Raw genomic sequence first — 16,354 nt, forward strand, 5'->3', positions numbered from 1 at the left:
TCCACTTTAAGGCAGGTTACCAAGGCATTGGTCAGTTGAGTTTCCAGTATCTTCAAGGACAGACATTGCACATCTTCTCTGCCTCTCTGCTTCAGCCACTCAGCAGCCACTCTCACTGCAAAACTTTTTCACATTGACTCGTTTTTGACAGTGTTGGGTAGGTTGTTCTTCAGACACAACAAGCCTTGCTTCTTTTAAATTCACCCTCCTGGAATTCTTTATGCCTGAAAGATTGCTGCACAAGTCCCACTTCCTTACCCCCTCAATATCAGGCATTAAGTTCAAGAAACCTTCACAGACCACAAGCATCATCCTAAAACAAAAATCACCTGTACTTCATTTTAGGAGGGAAGCAGTTACTGGAATTAATCTGTCCACCTGGAAGGAAGGGTACACAGGCAAGGCTCTTACGAAAGCAAAACAGGCAATAAAGGATAGAAAGCACTGATCTACCTTTACCAGCAGACGGATAACGTTGTTCTTCAACCCACAATCAACTGCTACAATTCTAATTGGGTTCCCTTTGCCAAACACCTTGACTTCCTATAAAAAGAGAGACCAAGCTGTAAATAACGTATCACCCCTAACCCCACAAAACACATAAGTAGCAGAAGAACTCTTCATCAACATGCAGACTGGTGCTTAACAACCAATTTACAGAGAAATCTTCAGAAGTACCACCGATATTAACACTTTCTCTTTTTTTTTTTTTGTTAAAGTAGAGATGATAATACCATTTCATATCTTGTTGATTGCAGCAGTGACAGCAATCCCTAAGAAGTCACTTGTTTCCATAGCTAATGACAAGCTTTTTTCCCCATGTTTCACCTCATTAGCAGTGAAGTAGCAAGTCAGTTCTCACAGATCATTACAGCTCAAGAGAACTGCCAGATACAAGGGGAGAGATTTTCAGCTGAAGTGAAATCATCGTGCTGATGTCAGTACAGCAAGGTTGCTTCACACCAGCTACAGATCCATCCCATTAAACACCGTCCCAAGTTGCCAGTCACAGTAAGACCAAAGCATAGCATGGCTGGTTAGAGTTTGTGGCAGACTTCCAGAGCATCACTGCACTACAGACTGGTCATCTACCACTGAGCATCAGCAATGTGACACACAGAATTTTACACATCTGACAACACTTGGCACCTTCTCTTCCAGCTGCTGTTCCCACCCCACAAAGTAAATTGCTTTGACAGGTCACCTGCCTCCGTCCTCAAACTGGACCATTTGTATACCCACTTATCTGCTGGTTGTAACTGGAATGGAACACGATAAAGACATTTATCATATTTGTTTTTAAGTGAGCTAAACAACTCCCTTTTAATCGGCTTCCCTGGCATTCGTATTTCACAACTGGGCCTCTTTATGAAATGTGCTAAAATCCACGCCCAATATGCCTTGGTGCTGAGTGATGAACTGATTCTTTTCAAGAAGAATTATAATCAGATAGAAGGAAAAAATAACAGCCCCTCTATAAGGAGCACAATAATTTTTAACAGTTTCTCCCTCTGTGCTATCCTAATTCAGTTCTAGGTTGAGTTGGTATCTTCTCAAAGACTGAACAGATTGATAGAATATAAGCAAGAGCGTGTCCTGTGTGAAGACACCTCTCACCATCATCAGGAGTGATTGACTGCCATTTCAGGAGCAGAGATGGAAGAGTCAGGGCACAAGGAGCCACTGCCCTCCTCTACAAGGTTTGAAGGTGCAGCGAGGGCCAGAGAGAACTGAAGAACAAAACTTTGTGGAGTTATTTTAACCACCTTCTTCTCAAAACTTGCCCTTGTCCATTTAACTAGGCTATGATTTGTTTCAGCAGCAGGACTGAATTTAGTCCCCGCTGTCTTCACAGTCCTTCCCTTCACACTTATTCTTCCTCTGTACTGCAGAGCACTGATCCCCGCATCTGGCAGACTATGGCTAGACTGGGAACTGAAGCAGGGAAATGTTATAATATGTCCCCTCTAAAGCCAAAGGATTTCCCTCATCTGCTCACAGCCCAGCCTATAAAAAATGTCCCAGTCCAAGATGATAACGTGGGAAAGCTGTAAGCCAGCAGTCAGGATGAGAAGAAACCCCTCCTGGCAACAGTGGTGAGAACAAAAAAAAGTACATGGGGCTGAATGTGTAGATAGAAAAGTCCTTTTAACTTCAAGTGGTGAAATCTCTTCCATTTGTTCTGGAACCCCGGCACCAAAATAAATCTCCAAAAAACAAAGCACTGGCAAGTTTCCTAAACTCCCAGCCTTATACAAGCAATGCTAGTGTATAGGTTCTATATGCTAGCATCTGTTGATGCTGGGGAGAGGAAGAAGAAAGGAAAAAAATAAATCTCTCTGAAATAAATTGATTAGCAGGTTTTAATGTATCCTGATTAACATGAAAATAACTGTTCGGCAACTGATAGATTAATTATGTCCAGTAATTATCAACACTAAACAGCTTACTTCACTGTCAGCTTTATTTTGTGATGCTGTTTTTCAAGCCTAGAAAATGAACTTATAAACATAACGAGACTACCAAAGCTCCATTTATCTTATTATACTGCCCTTTTAAAAGCCATTTTCAACACCTTTGGAGTAATTCTGTCTTTATAATTGCGGAGTTTATCATCAGCAACCTTACCTGTTGCTGAGTTACTGCTCGAAATGGCTTCACTGGCATCTTGCAATCATAGATCACAAAGACCTCAATAAGCAACTGATATCCTTGTCTGTAGCAAGAAGGCCCTGACTCAAGGTACAGAAGGCACTGATGTAAGTTAGTGAGATCCTGAACTTTCAAGGCTGCCCATGTAGTCTAGTGGCATCTCAGGTAACCAGTTACTGCAGCAAATCCAAACCTGAATGATGCTGAAATCACAGACCTCCAAGGTCGAGAAGTCACACGGTTTAAAAAAGGTCCAGACTGCTCATCTTCAGAGCAAATGGGGAGCAGCTAATAACCAGAGTGTTCAGAACTGGGACTGCAAGTTCTCACCTTTGTTGAAACTTCTGCAATTAAGTTCTGCTTATTTGGGTCTGCAAACTCTGTGGGTTGACCTTCAAATTCAATCTTCCCAAGTACTGTGCCCTGTGAAAATACACCAGTAAACAAAGCATAAGCGCAGGAGAAGCTGTGAACACTGGTACAAGGTGGTGACAGGCACAGCAATCTCAGCATCTGCTTATAGTTTCTTGACAGCTCATAGCTGTTCTAGCATATTCAGAAGTTTATGATTCTTTCCATGTATTAAAAGCATGTTTAAACTTCTTTCATCTAGAGATAAAGCAGTGCCATCAGTAAACTCTCTAAATAGTTTGGTAGGCCAGTATAATGGATTGCCTTCCAAGAGATCCCCAAATAAGATCTGAGTAATCCCCAAGGCCGTTTGCAGCTTTTGTTTTCAGTCATCCACTGTGAGGTCTTCAGCAACATACTGTGCTTAGCTAGAAGGCAGCAGAGCTGTAAAGCAAAGCTGTGTGGGAGGCAGGTCATCATAGCTGTTTGACAATTAATCTGTTAAAAATAAAAATAAAATGGACTCCAGCAAGCTCTGCTCTTTATTGCCATGACACCCTTGATCTAATAGCAGCATCTCCTACTTCACGTTCTGCTCAGCGAAGTTCTCAGTAGAAAAATTCTTGTTTTGTTTTTTCCCCTTTCCTGGAATAAGTGGGATGAACCCAGGGTTAACCTTTTCCTTGGCATGGGGACAGGGTGAGCAATACAAAACTTCTCAAGGTAGGAAGAGGGAAGTGAAACCAAGGAAGCCTACGTTTTATGGTAACACTTTTAACACACAACAGTGTCATGACAAAACACAGATTGTCCTTCCACGCTTGATCACGCTAGAAAGTATCTTTGCCATTTTCCTAAGGCAGAAATGGACCATCACCTTGCCCTACTAAGTATGCCAAGTGTATAAGGTTAAGTTTTAAAGACAGCTCTTAACAGTAACTGACATCCTGCCTCACCTTGAAGTGACAACATTTTACACTACAGGGTATTCCAGACTGGCTTCTGCAGAGCAGAGCTGAAAAAGTTAGTATCCACCTTAAAGAAGTAAGGTTCTTGACAGCCACACACTGCTGAGTCCCATTTTGCAGCCAGTCCTGTCAAAGCTGATGACAGAACCCTAAAAAATCCTTTCCCATAAATCAGAAATCTATGTTTTACCTTGTGACTGGATTACTCGGCCAGATTTATCTTTACAGTTGCTTTAACACTTTGCTGTTCAATTCTTCACTTGTCACAATGAAGTTCTGTTCGCACCCCCAATTTATAAATAGACAGGGAGTGAAATATCAAGTTGTTTTTTCAACATGATTGAGAAGTCATGGAGAAAATGCTACATTATCCACTATTTTATAAGCCATAAACTGATACTATTCAGATGTCAGTAATCATGCTTTACACTGTTTGAGAAGCTACTGGATAAATAGTGAAAGCATATTTACTTTGGATGGGAGGAACACTGATCCATTAAATGGTACAACTCAAGAAAGCAGAAAAAATGTACTGCCATTTTCCATTGCATTAAACTGCATTTGTATGCGATCTGTAAGAGCAGGACAAATCCTTATCACCCCCCAGGAATTCATTTACAATAACTCTCTTTCAAGCTGGGTCAGTGATATTTTGGTCATGGAATGAACAGGGGTATGGGCTAGAACTACAGATCACAGACTTGTCACCTTAAGAAAAGAGCAGCTTCAAATAACCCATTACAAAAGAAAAGCCTCCAAGACACACACAACAATTTTCATTCAGAAAGGCTTTGATCACTGTTTGAGCAGATGTGAAACGTACCTTAACACGAACTTCCATTTGCTAACATAATCCTGCTTATGTCTTTCTACTGTTAGCTCCCAGAAACCAGAGAAAAGTAATGAATGTTAAAAATAATCATAGGTTTCAGCCAAAGAAAATTAGCCTGAATTAGGAAACCAGGTTTGGACAACACATGCATTACTTAAGTCTTGAAGAACAAAAGCCATGGACGTCTACCAACAAATTTGCACAAAATGTCACAGGATTGCTGCCATCTCTGTTGTTATCTGAGGGAACAGGTAGGTGATACTATCACTACATCAGCTTGTGCTGGAGCACACCTACATGTAACAGGAAACCCAGAGCCTTTGGAAGAGCGTCGGAACCCGAGCACCATTTGAAGCTAAGGCAAACAAGTGCTAGCATTGCTACTTCAGGTTTGCTGCACTGTTAGAAAAACGTCCCAGTAATGGCAAGATCAATGTAACTGGATCGAGGGAAGTGGATCATACCTTGTCACGAATTAATTTAGACAGCATTCTGGTATCAATCCCATACAGAGCAGGCACCTGAAGAAATCACAAAAGAGATACAAGTTTGAGATGAAGCAGCTAACACAGATGAAGACAACAGCCAGACCACTTTGCCGAGAAGAATGTCCCTTGGTTAAAGAGCTCTGGCTCTTAGCAGCTCACTTACCAAGGCTACCTCACTTTCAGTTCTTCACTTTTCCTCCCCATTCCCATTTATAAAAAACTTAGTAGTTCAAATCTTCTAGTTTCTGCACTAAAAAGCACTCAGCAAAAGCTTACGTAGCAAATATTGGTCTAATTTCTGAGCCACATTTTGCCTTCTTCCTGAGCACCCAATCCTCCCTGCTGTTATAAGCTGACTCCTACAGCTTCAAGTGTGAGGGCTTCCAGCAGCTAACATCTTCTGAGGTTTCTACTAGGCAACCACTCAGAGAAGCGCTGTAGAAACATTCAGTGACAGACTGGAATATAATCTAACATGAATTGTTTTTAAGAAGAACCAAACATCCCAATTTAATTAACAATTTGTCTGTGAAGATGTTGGAAATTGGGGGTGTTCAAGGAAAGGCTGGATGTTGTGTTGAGGGACATGGTTTAGAAGGAGCTTTGGGAATAGGTGAACGGTTGGACTGGGTGATCCTTTAGGTCTTTTCCAACCTTGGTGATTCTATGATTCTATGAAATACAGCACCATAACAAAGATATATGGATGAAAGGTCAGGGAACCAAGGAACGCTGAACAAGCCTGGTGCAGAGCAGTGAAAACATCTGAGGAGATAAATGACTACCAGCTCAACGCCGCATGTTCTCTCCTTTGTTCCCAGACACACAGTCTGGTCTCCGAATGTAGTTATCCATGGATCTCTTACCTTTTCTTCCTGCAACCAGTCTCCTAGACTCTTTGCAGCCTGCCAGTGACTGTACTCATTGCTGTAATCCTGCACCAGCAAACCTGAAACCTGCAGAGAGAAGAAATGTCACTTTGTACTGAAGGATCGTTCTGCACAACCCTGTACATTCACGGCTTTCACTACTCATCCACTGCAAAGCACACCACAATCAAGACATAACGCCAGACAGATTTGATGTGACTGATCTTGCAGAACAGTAAGACAGCAAAACCTAATTCTTCACAGTGGGAGTGCATAGAACAGGTACCAGACAAAGAGTAAAGACATCAGCGGTTTGCTCTGATGAGTGTAGCTGGGCCATTCTACTTAGGAGACTCAGATTATGCTTCCAGATAACCAATAGTATAAATTGTACTGAATTGAGAAAGCCATTCTTGTTAGAAAGAAAATGGAAATGTAAGACAAAATGTTTTACTTCGATCCATTTTTTAAGAAAACATTTCACTTTTTAGTGACATTTCATTTCAAATGTCAACTCCACTTTCCAGTGGAGCTGGAGAGCTTATAAAGGAGTCATTTCACCTCAGGACAGATGAAGCATTTCACTGGTTCCGCAATTACATGGTTTTATTTGATTTTTCAGCACTGCCACAACTGCACGGACACAGACCTGCTGCTAGCCAATGTGCCCTGTCACTGAAGAGTAAATACCAGCTCCTGCACTTATAAGTACAGCCTTCCTCACACAGCTGCCACTTTCCCTGTTCGTGATTGTACAGGCATAGAGAAAAACAGCCACTGCACACAGAAACTTCTCATTCTCTGGCATTTGTTCTCTCTGTGGCAACCAGGCCTGGGCAAACACAGATAAATGTGAATCAGAAGTGAAAGTGGAGAGAAAAAAAAGAAGTCATGCAGGAAAGCAGTTCACAGAAACTGTGCCATGCATATCACTGAGGGGAAACACCACTTTCAGACAGCAGGTGGCCTTGTACAGAAGTCAACACAGATTACCTTTTGCCACCATATCTCTAGAAGAGAATATCCAGTAGAAGAAAGAAAAAGGTCAAGTATCATTGATTTCTTTCAACTGACATTAGGGTGCCAGTGAATCCTTGCACGTGTGCACAGGCATTCACACACACTGAGGCTGCTAGCACCACCCTTTGATCAGCTCTTGCTCTGCCACCATTACCTTGATTCCATCAGACTCCAGAAATCTCCTGAGGCCTATTTCATCCAGGGCAGTCGTGTCAGGCACTCCACCATTCCCAACGATGGGATTAGCCAGTGTAAGAATCTGCCCTTTGTAGCTGGGGTCTGTCAAGGCTTCAGTGTATCTAGGTGAAGAAGTAATAGGAGAAAAAGCACATTGGTCTGGAGTTGAGAGAACAAAAGAGCCAGTGGGAAGAAGATAGGTCTAAATTCTCATAGTTCAAAGAAGAACAGTAGTTATGTCATGTGTATTATTCCCTGGGCAAAAGAAAGCAAATCAGTAAATATGCCCCATCTTTGCTATCTGTGGTTAAACATCTGACACAAAGAACGAAGAAAGGCTTTTGTGTTTCTCGTGTTTCACTGAATAAAAGCCCTGGAGCTAGTAGCAAACTCAGGACTCCTTATGACTCAACATTTCATTTGACCCACAGACAACAGCTGGGGCTTGTCATTCCCTGGGTAACCCATGTGGCCAGCACTTTATCATCATCACCTCCTTCCATGTGCTTCCATGTTGCCCCTCTCAGCGCCAATAGAAGGCTCAAACAGAAAATCCAGCTGACAACACAGCCATTTCCCCAGCCTTGATTCTTTCTCCAGTCTTCTCATACAGTTCTTCAAATGTCCAGGGCTGTAACCGCCCTTTCTACAAGGGAACAGGTAGACAAATCTACACCTATTTACATTCTCTGGGCCCATGGAAGCAGCCACAAAACATCATTCTGATTCCTCACTAGTTCTCTGGGTTCTTCTCCCCTACTTGCCCTGTCTGCAAACTGCCATGGTACTGCTGCTGCAGTTTCTCCCAGCACAGAGGCCAAGCACCTCTTTCAGGCCATCTCCAGGTTCCCACTCACAGGACACTCCATATTTCACCTGACAAGATTCATAGGTGCTTCTGCTAAGGAAGGCAGTTTGAAGACAATGCTTTAGAACTCAGTAGTCCATGCAGGTCACAGAGCCCCAAAGCATGTCCCCATCTTTAGCCACAGGCAGAAGCCTCAGAGACCGCAGCTTTGTTCCGGAACACTCTTCTCAGTAAGAACAGATTTAAAAGTGAGGCAGAGCATCTTCCTGCAAAGCAGGACTGAATCTTAAGATGTTTGGAATTTAATGGAGGATCATACCTAGGATCTTTCCATCAACTGCTGTACCAGCTCCGGATGTGATGGGGCAGTAAATTCTGTCTCAACCCCAAAAAGGAGAACAGGGTAAATATGATCTCCTTACCCATGCTCCTGATTCTGCAGCTTCAAAGCAATGCCCAACCCTTCTCCCTCTCCTTTATCAACTAGCATACTGTTGCAACAATCTGTCTTTCAACACAGAAGTAGCTGTAATTTAGCAACAAATGAAGGTAGCCATAGGAAAATTTAGCTAAATACATCAAGACACTCGAGGACGAATCCTCTCTATAGAAAATAGAATTTATTACTGTCTTCAATTTTTAGAACAATACACAATTGGCAACTCCCACCATCTACCAGAAATCAGGAAGTCACAAGAGACATTTTTCTGGAATGCTGAATCAATCTGCCAGCAGATTAATTGTCAAACACAGGGAAACTTCACAAAACCCAGAATGGTTGCAGGCAGATACAGACAACCCAGCATACCAGCCAGCACTGAGAAATGACACGTCGAATGAACAATGGCTATGAAGAATTTGCAGGTAGTTCTCCTGCTGTTCATATCCACGCTTCCTGCTGCAGGTAAACAACCACACAAAGTGCAGTGTGATCACAGAACTGCACTAAGTACATGGCATCTGCACATTCAGTCTCTCTCTCTCCTTCTAAGTCAATTGGCTATGCATCCAAAAGACTCCTTGTTGATGACAAAGCCAACACAATTAACATTTACACATTATTTGTAATCAGCAGATAAGGACAGAGAGCCAGTGGGGTTAGCTGGGGTACGAAGGCACAGCTCTGCAGTAAGACAAAAAGCCCCTTAAGCAGGCACAGTGCTTTGTGGAGCAGAGAGGAGCAGATGGGATCAGGAGCTCCAAAGATGCTGCAAAGTCCAACCCTTGCTGTGCCTGCCCACATCTCTGCCTGATTTCAGTCAATTCCCATCAATCACTTCTTTCACTAGAATATCACATGAGACACATGCAGGCATACTGGAGGCAAATGCATTTACTGAGCTGATTCAAGCACAGTAACATTTTATGGCCTGTAATTCTTCTCTCTTAATTGCAAAATCTCCTCTTCCTTTTTTCCCTCTAATCCAAACAGATGGCAGCAACACAAGGATTTTTTTATTTGAGCAAACACTTCTGTAAAGTTCATCTTCATGCTTCTCTAATGAAAATTCAACACTTCTCCTCTAAATCAGGGCTCCCTGCTCTCTATTCTGGAGTAATGTGACATTTTTGCCAGCTGTAGCTACTTCAGACCTGAAAGGCACGCAAACGTAAAGTGCTACCGTGTCCATGAAAACCACCACGGGCTGCATCCAATGGGTTCCACTGGATATGAAGGCATTGATCTCAGTGCTCCGGAGCACGAGAGACAGAGGTTTCTTTTACCAAAAAGCAGTGCCATGACTGGCAGCAAACCCTGTCGCTCTTAGGATCTGCACCAGAGCTGCAAGACCTTATCCTCTTCGTCTGTACGTTAATCAAACTCACATTTCAAGAGAGTGCTCTGAAGACACAACTTGATATTTTCTATGTTCTCTCCATTGCCATATGCTCCCCTGCCCAGAAGAGATCTCTCTTTTCACAGGCTTCCTTCCCAAATCACTAGAAAAATGAGCAAACACAGCTTCTGCTGCCACAGTAACGTGCGGAGAAGAAATTAATCCATCAGGTCCTCCTTGACTTTTGTGATGTGACAAGATTTATTGCCCATAATCCATCACAGAGAAGAGAATTCTGGTGCCCTCCATCATTCTGATCTATATTAAACAGTTGTTTGTTGGCAGGTATATTAACACAGCAAGTAATTAGTGCTGTCAAAATACTTAAATAATTGCCTCCTAATGCAAAACTTTGCAAACAGATTTCCCTCCGCTGCAATTTAACATTCTCACCAATGAGACCATTTAAAAACTCATCTTGTGAGTATTGTTTTCTCCAAGGGAGAGCAGAATTTGGAGAAAGCAAGGCAGCTGGGCAAATACTATTATGGAAGGCTGCAGACAAACACAGCTATGGACAACTACTGAGAAGGCTCAAGCACTGGCAGCCTCAGAGTTGCCTTACCAGCCCTGGGACACCTCCCCTTCCTAATCAAAAGCCTCAGTCCTCTGGGCTAATTTCTTTTACTCAAACAATTCAATAAAAGCACTTGCAGTATTTGGTTGCCATCCTAAGCTAGCAGCTATTGGCTTCTAGCACACAAGAGGACACAAAGTCAAGTTGGGTTAGGAATGAATCTGATTCTCTCCTTTACCTGGAAAGAGCACAGAGTTCATATACATCCTTAACTGTGGTATGAGACATCGTGCATCAAAAACAGTGGTTCTCATAAGAAACTGCAACTTGGGAACCTTGGGATTTAAGAATTTTGCACTTAGAAGCCAAGTTCCATTACCCAGCAAGCTGTAGATGCTTCAGATCTCTACATTTAATCTGGACACTGGAGGCAGAACAAAAATTCATTAAACCAAGAATCTTACTGTCCTGTTTCAGTGTGCTCTGACATGGCAGTGGCTGCATTTCTACGGGAAGGCAAGCAGAACTCTGCATACCTCACTGTCAGTCAGCTTTATCAGACATTAAAGTGCAAGAAGACTGCCTGAAGTCATGTTGTTAACTTGTACCCTCTCTGTACTCCTAGAAAAACAGCCACAAAAACTACCCCTTTCATGCTTACAAACCAGTTATCTTCCTTTTACTTCCTTTGCTTTTACCTTACCCAGAAATACCAGTGTTGAATACGACTTCCCCTGCTGTGGAGGATGGGTAGCCAAAAGAATAGCCTTTCATCTTCGTTCCATCTTCCAGCACCAAGTTCGCTGTCTGCACCTAGAGAACAGCACATGAAGATACTCAAATACAGGAGGAAAAGGCTTGATGATTACACACTTAACACCCAGGACACCTGCCTTTCATGCCTCGTGCTGTATCTGTTTCTGCCTCTCTCCCATTCCCAGCTGTCAAGGTACCATCTCTTTTACTAGGCTCCTGTTGCTCTTTTTCTTCCTAACAGTTAGGGAACTCTGAGCTCCTAAAGGAGGCAAGGAAACTAGCAAACCTCAACACGAGCAAAACGTGTGCTCCTATTACCATGGGATCACTGTGGCTCCTTCCACATCATTTTGTTCTTTTCTTCCACCACGACATCATAACTCTATAGGAAAACAGTTGCCTCTCTCCTCAATGTTTGCTCAAGGCTTGTTGCTGAGTACACTGAGTATCCAGCCGTGAACTTTGACAGGTGCTTACCTTTTGTTGCTGCTCTGTTCTGTACAGCTAAGCTGCTAAAAAATAGTATGTGCTTAGACAGACTCAGGTCAGAAGACCAAATTCAACACACAAATCCATTCTGCTGCAGGGGAATTCACATCAGACACTTGTGATTTCAGTTACCTCATGGGTAGGCAAAAACTGTCCTCCAAGAGGTACATATCTGACACAAAACCTAAATAAAACAACAGTTCTTTCCAAGAATCTTCAGCAGACCTCAGCATTGCAGTGCTAACTGAAGTTATGGCAAAGATTTTGATCCACTGATTAAACACAGTCCTGTGAACAGCAAAAACATGCAGCCTTGCTTTGTGTTTTGATAAAGGAATTTCAGGACAGCTTTCAAGACTGCTGAAAAAAAAAAATCACTAATTTTTGGTATATTTGTAATTCTGTTTTCAGATGTCATAAATGAATTAGCTGTGAATTTTAAAAGGAAATGTTTAGAATTGCAATCAGACATTCAGCTAAAAGACAAACGTGATCAAGTCTCTCAACGAGACCTTTATAAGCTCTCCGTTACCTGAGAAAAATACCCTTCACTTCCTAATCCCGCCTTACTCACGTCACCACTTTTAGGCAGTACACACATTTGTCAACAATTAGTTTCAAGGATGAGGTACAAGAAGAGTAAAACTTCATTAAAAATCTCTGACAAACACCTTGAGAACTCACTGAGAACTGCAGCTACTTCCATTAAACCAGACTGATGCATGAGCTTCATAAAAATGGGGCTGTTAGTTTTACGGTTTTTTGCCCTCTTTTTTTAACGTTTTAATAAAAATATTAACAGTTAAAATAAGTTTTGTTATCTACCTACCATTAACCATATCCTGTATTTTACAAGGGCTGCTCTGAAAGTAATGCCTCCTGTTTTACAGTGTTGGCCCATGATCTCAGAGGTGGATGCTGCTGGTTGCTGAGAATTTGCAGTATCAACACTGCTCATTGCAGCCGTTGTAGTTTGTATGAAAATAGACAGCAGGCATTACTTTTGGAGCACCCTACATATACATGGCCCGAGACAATTGCTCTTCAAACAATGCAGCCCGGCTAAGCCAAAAGGTTGAACACCCAAGATAGATTGGTTGGGAGATTCCTTCAGGTCCCCACTGACACGCAGGAGAAGAAACAGAGCAAGCAAACCTGGAAACAGTTTGCTAATGAATGTCAGGGATTAAAAACTTTCGGAAGAGAAATCTTTTGGACACCAAGAAACTTTCACTTCTGTAACACATACACAGAGCAGTGTATAAACCAAAACCACTGGGCCAAGACGAACTTGTGTGAAGTTTGTCCATCCAAACATGGCTTACCATGGCTTACCTTCATACTGGTTTGTGCATACATGCGTGTTTGTGTTTGACTTGTTTTGTTCTGCTTGTTTTTTAACTTACTTTTGGTTGGTGTGGTTGTTTGTTTTCCAGACATAAGGATTCCTCATACTGAGATATTTTTTTTAAAAGAAGAATCAAGATCAATGTGCTATAGAAAGGAGCAGGAGAACTACTTTCCATTAGCAGCACATCAGCTGGACAGTCGCAGCAAGGAGAAATTTCATTCCCAGCATCGAACATTTTGTAACAATCATGGCAAACATTCATCTGGAGCTCCTCTGCAGTTATAAATACTGCACAAATCAATTACTAATGTACTGCAGAATGCACTAAAAATCAAACCGTGCTGCCAAGTAATTGAATTCCGTGCATCTGGGATGGTTTTAGCCTTGCATTTTTTCCTCATTAATGTCAAGCATCCAGTCATTCTCAAAAGGCTCAGCCATCACTTTCTGAGCCTTCTCACATGATTGGATAGGAGAGTCAGCAACACCACAGTCCTCCCACAGCTATTAATACAGTTTTTGTGGATATAGATTTAGCCCAAATAAAACCACTGTTTGGTCAGCCCCCTGATCTCCTAGAAAGCCTCTCACTACAGCAAGCTTCCATACCATTAAGGGCTTATAAAGCAGAGAGGTCACCTTGGTGCCTAGGGCTGACTGAGTGTTGGACAGGACCTCTACCCTTCCCAAAATCCAGCCCCCATTACCGACACGGCAGGCTGACTGCAGGAACCAGCTTCATTCAGTCTAGGTTTCAGGAGATGGATCTCTGGATCACCCCTCTTCACAGCCCACATATTACAGGTCCATCCAAATATCAACCCCAGTTCAAGCAAGCCCTACCATTTGCTGAGGCAAGCTGGGGTCAGCACTTGGGTCACAGCCAGAACTGCAAACAGCCTGGTAGGATCCTCCAGGATGCAGAGTCCAAGACGGTGGAATGACCAGAAAAATTCAAATCCACCTAGCTCCAAAATCCAGTGCAATGACGGTGACCTTCGAGGCTCACCCTCACCATGGTAATTAACAGGAGCCTGCAAGTCCTTCTGCACCACAACAGACCTGTTCTTCTACACACTGAGCCAGCAAAGAAATCACTTCTGTCAAATAGAAGCCCTGTTGTGCTATTAGAGCCCCTACATGGTGTTCAAGTAATGCAGTGGGATGTCCCTGAGCAACCATAACCTGCCGCAAGTTCAGCTACAGAATGGATAGCTGCTCAGATGCTTTCTTCCTCTCCTTGATTTATTGCTCTTAATTAAGAGGTTGGTTTGTTTGATGAGCATTCTTGAAGCAATTACTCTTACTTACATTTCCAGCAGAGGTGTTACCACATCCCTCAGCTGCCAGCCTACTTGTCTTTTTAGTTTTGTTTCTAATGTGAAAAGTGATTTAGAGGCTATAAAAAAGGCCAATTGGCTCAACTGGGGACTAGCTGGAGAGATTTTTGTTTGTAAGGAAAAAAAAAAAGAAATAAATATCCCAGAACTGCCATGAGGTCCTTTTATTTCCTCCCCATACACCAGTGCTTTAGCTTAGCAGAGCTCCTTGTCCTCCAGAGAGGCTTCAGAGCTCCAGAAGAGCTTTGACAAGGATGGAGGTGGCTAACAGAAAGGGTGATGTTGTTGCCAAAGCATCACAGCAACTTGTTTATCTTATCAAAGGAGCTTCAAGAGCTAACTAGTTCAGATTCCACTTCACTAAGCACTTCACACATGAAGAAAAAGCATACTAGCAATTGAGAAAAAAAAAGTATAAAACTGGATGAAGTTAATTCCTGCTGGATCTTCTGCTCCAGCAGCCCTTCTTTTCTACAGAACAGATGATAAAGATCTGCCAAATTCCAAAAGATCAGCAGTACAACTTGCTTTGTAAAGAATGACTTCCTTAACCCTTGTACAGGTAACAGTAAAAGTAAACAGGTAATATTTCTTCACACTTGCCTCACCAGAGGCAACCAGTTGAGGAAATCAAGTTTTTCCTCTCCAAAAAGACCCTTCAGCTTCTCTTGGCAAGGCCATACTAACCCGAATGCCGTGCTGCAGCAGGGCTACGAGTACACCCAGCACACAGGACAGGTTGTGTGCATGGCAGAGACAGCTGGGATTCACTTTCAGCATAGGCCAGTTTATTTCCCAGTGGTAGGAAGATGGTAAAATGTCTCCCCTGCAAGGCAAGCCATGATTCCACTCTGGCACACTTCCTGGCACACTCATGAGCCTGGCTGCTAACAGCCAAAGTATAAGAAAGGCAGAAAAAGCCCAAAGCCAACACATCTCTTGTGCTGCAAAAAGCTTGTGCCAGGACTGTGCTGCATCTATGCCAAATAACCAGCAACAAAGGAAGTCTCTTCTCATTGCTAGAAAAATGTCTTCTTGTGAGTATGGTGCCATCTGGGCACTGTAACTGCGAAGTCTTCCTTTGCCAGCCTTTTTTGTTTGTTTGAACACATACATTGTTATCACATTTGCTTATGGCTAGAACTGGGAAAAGCAGGAAGGCAGGAATAAAAAAAGGAATGAAAAAGTCACAGCTCCTACGACTCGAACTCTTTAGCATTTCTTAAAGGTGTTCACAACAATGCCACAAATATTTGCCCTTGATAAAAAACGGAGGAAGAAGAACCGAAAGAGACAAGGCAGCTAGTGGAAGTCATGAAGCACCAGAGGAAAGGAGCATCTCTGTTTCCCACCCTGCAGTAACTCTTCCCATCTGCAGAGAATAAGGCCCCTTTCACTTCCAAAAGGAGAGGGACAGAGCGACTTGTGACTGATCTTTCACCTCCTTACCTGTCTCTCTGCTCCCCAAACAGTCACTTTCTCAGTTATTTTCCAGCTGCCTCAAAATGGATTTGAGGAGTCTCTTTACAGTCATCCGCAATAATTTCTAAAGCCAGTGTTCAAAAATTCTCTTCTCATTTCTAACTATATTTTTAGCTTGCTTCTGGTGTTTGTTTGTTGTTTTTTTTTCTTTTTAATAGTTCTCCCAGTCCTCTCCTTACAGAGCCAGCTATGCTGTTACAAGCCACCTATTTATTGCTCATACAACTCTTTACATCCCCATATAACTACATTGGCCTCAGATGAGCACTAAATGATATGAGCTTCGAGCTACAGTTTGCCCATTCCTGAGCTGCAAAGAAGCACAACTATGCCAAAAGCAGCGATGCTAAGCACCCCTACGGAGAGCCCTGTGGGTCTCAGATCTGCTCCCTGTGCCCCCTTTTAGCCTTGGATGC

The 16,354-nt window shown here is 42.6% G+C and overlaps 1 protein-coding gene across 3 annotated transcripts in view; it reads right to left on the bottom strand.

Annotated features, from left to right (window-relative positions):
- The window catches only part of CPS1 (carbamoyl-phosphate synthase 1), a 101,062-nt gene that overhangs the window by 65,489 nt on the left and 19,219 nt on the right, over positions 1–16,354 (bottom strand). For all 3 annotated transcript variants that reach the window (XM_042822270.1, XM_042822267.1, XM_042822268.1), the window contains exons 3-8: positions 11,224–11,333; positions 7,335–7,479; positions 6,158–6,247; positions 5,268–5,324; positions 2,983–3,075; positions 454–543 (exon numbers count right to left, since the gene is read on the bottom strand). In XM_042822270.1, the coding sequence (XP_042678204.1) occupies positions 454–543; positions 2,983–3,075; positions 5,268–5,324; positions 6,158–6,247; positions 7,335–7,479; positions 11,224–11,294 (546 nt within the window). In that variant the 5' untranslated portion in view covers positions 11,295–11,333. The remainder of the gene's footprint in view (positions 1–453; positions 544–2,982; positions 3,076–5,267; positions 5,325–6,157; positions 6,248–7,334; positions 7,480–11,223; positions 11,334–16,354) is intronic.

Source organism: Centrocercus urophasianus, unplaced genomic scaffold, assembly GCF_019232065.1.
Source record: "Centrocercus urophasianus isolate 14NV4802_14NV808 unplaced genomic scaffold, USGS_Curo_1.0 seq_20, whole genome shotgun sequence".
Classification (NCBI taxonomy): Eukaryota; Metazoa; Chordata; class Aves; order Galliformes; family Phasianidae; genus Centrocercus; species Centrocercus urophasianus.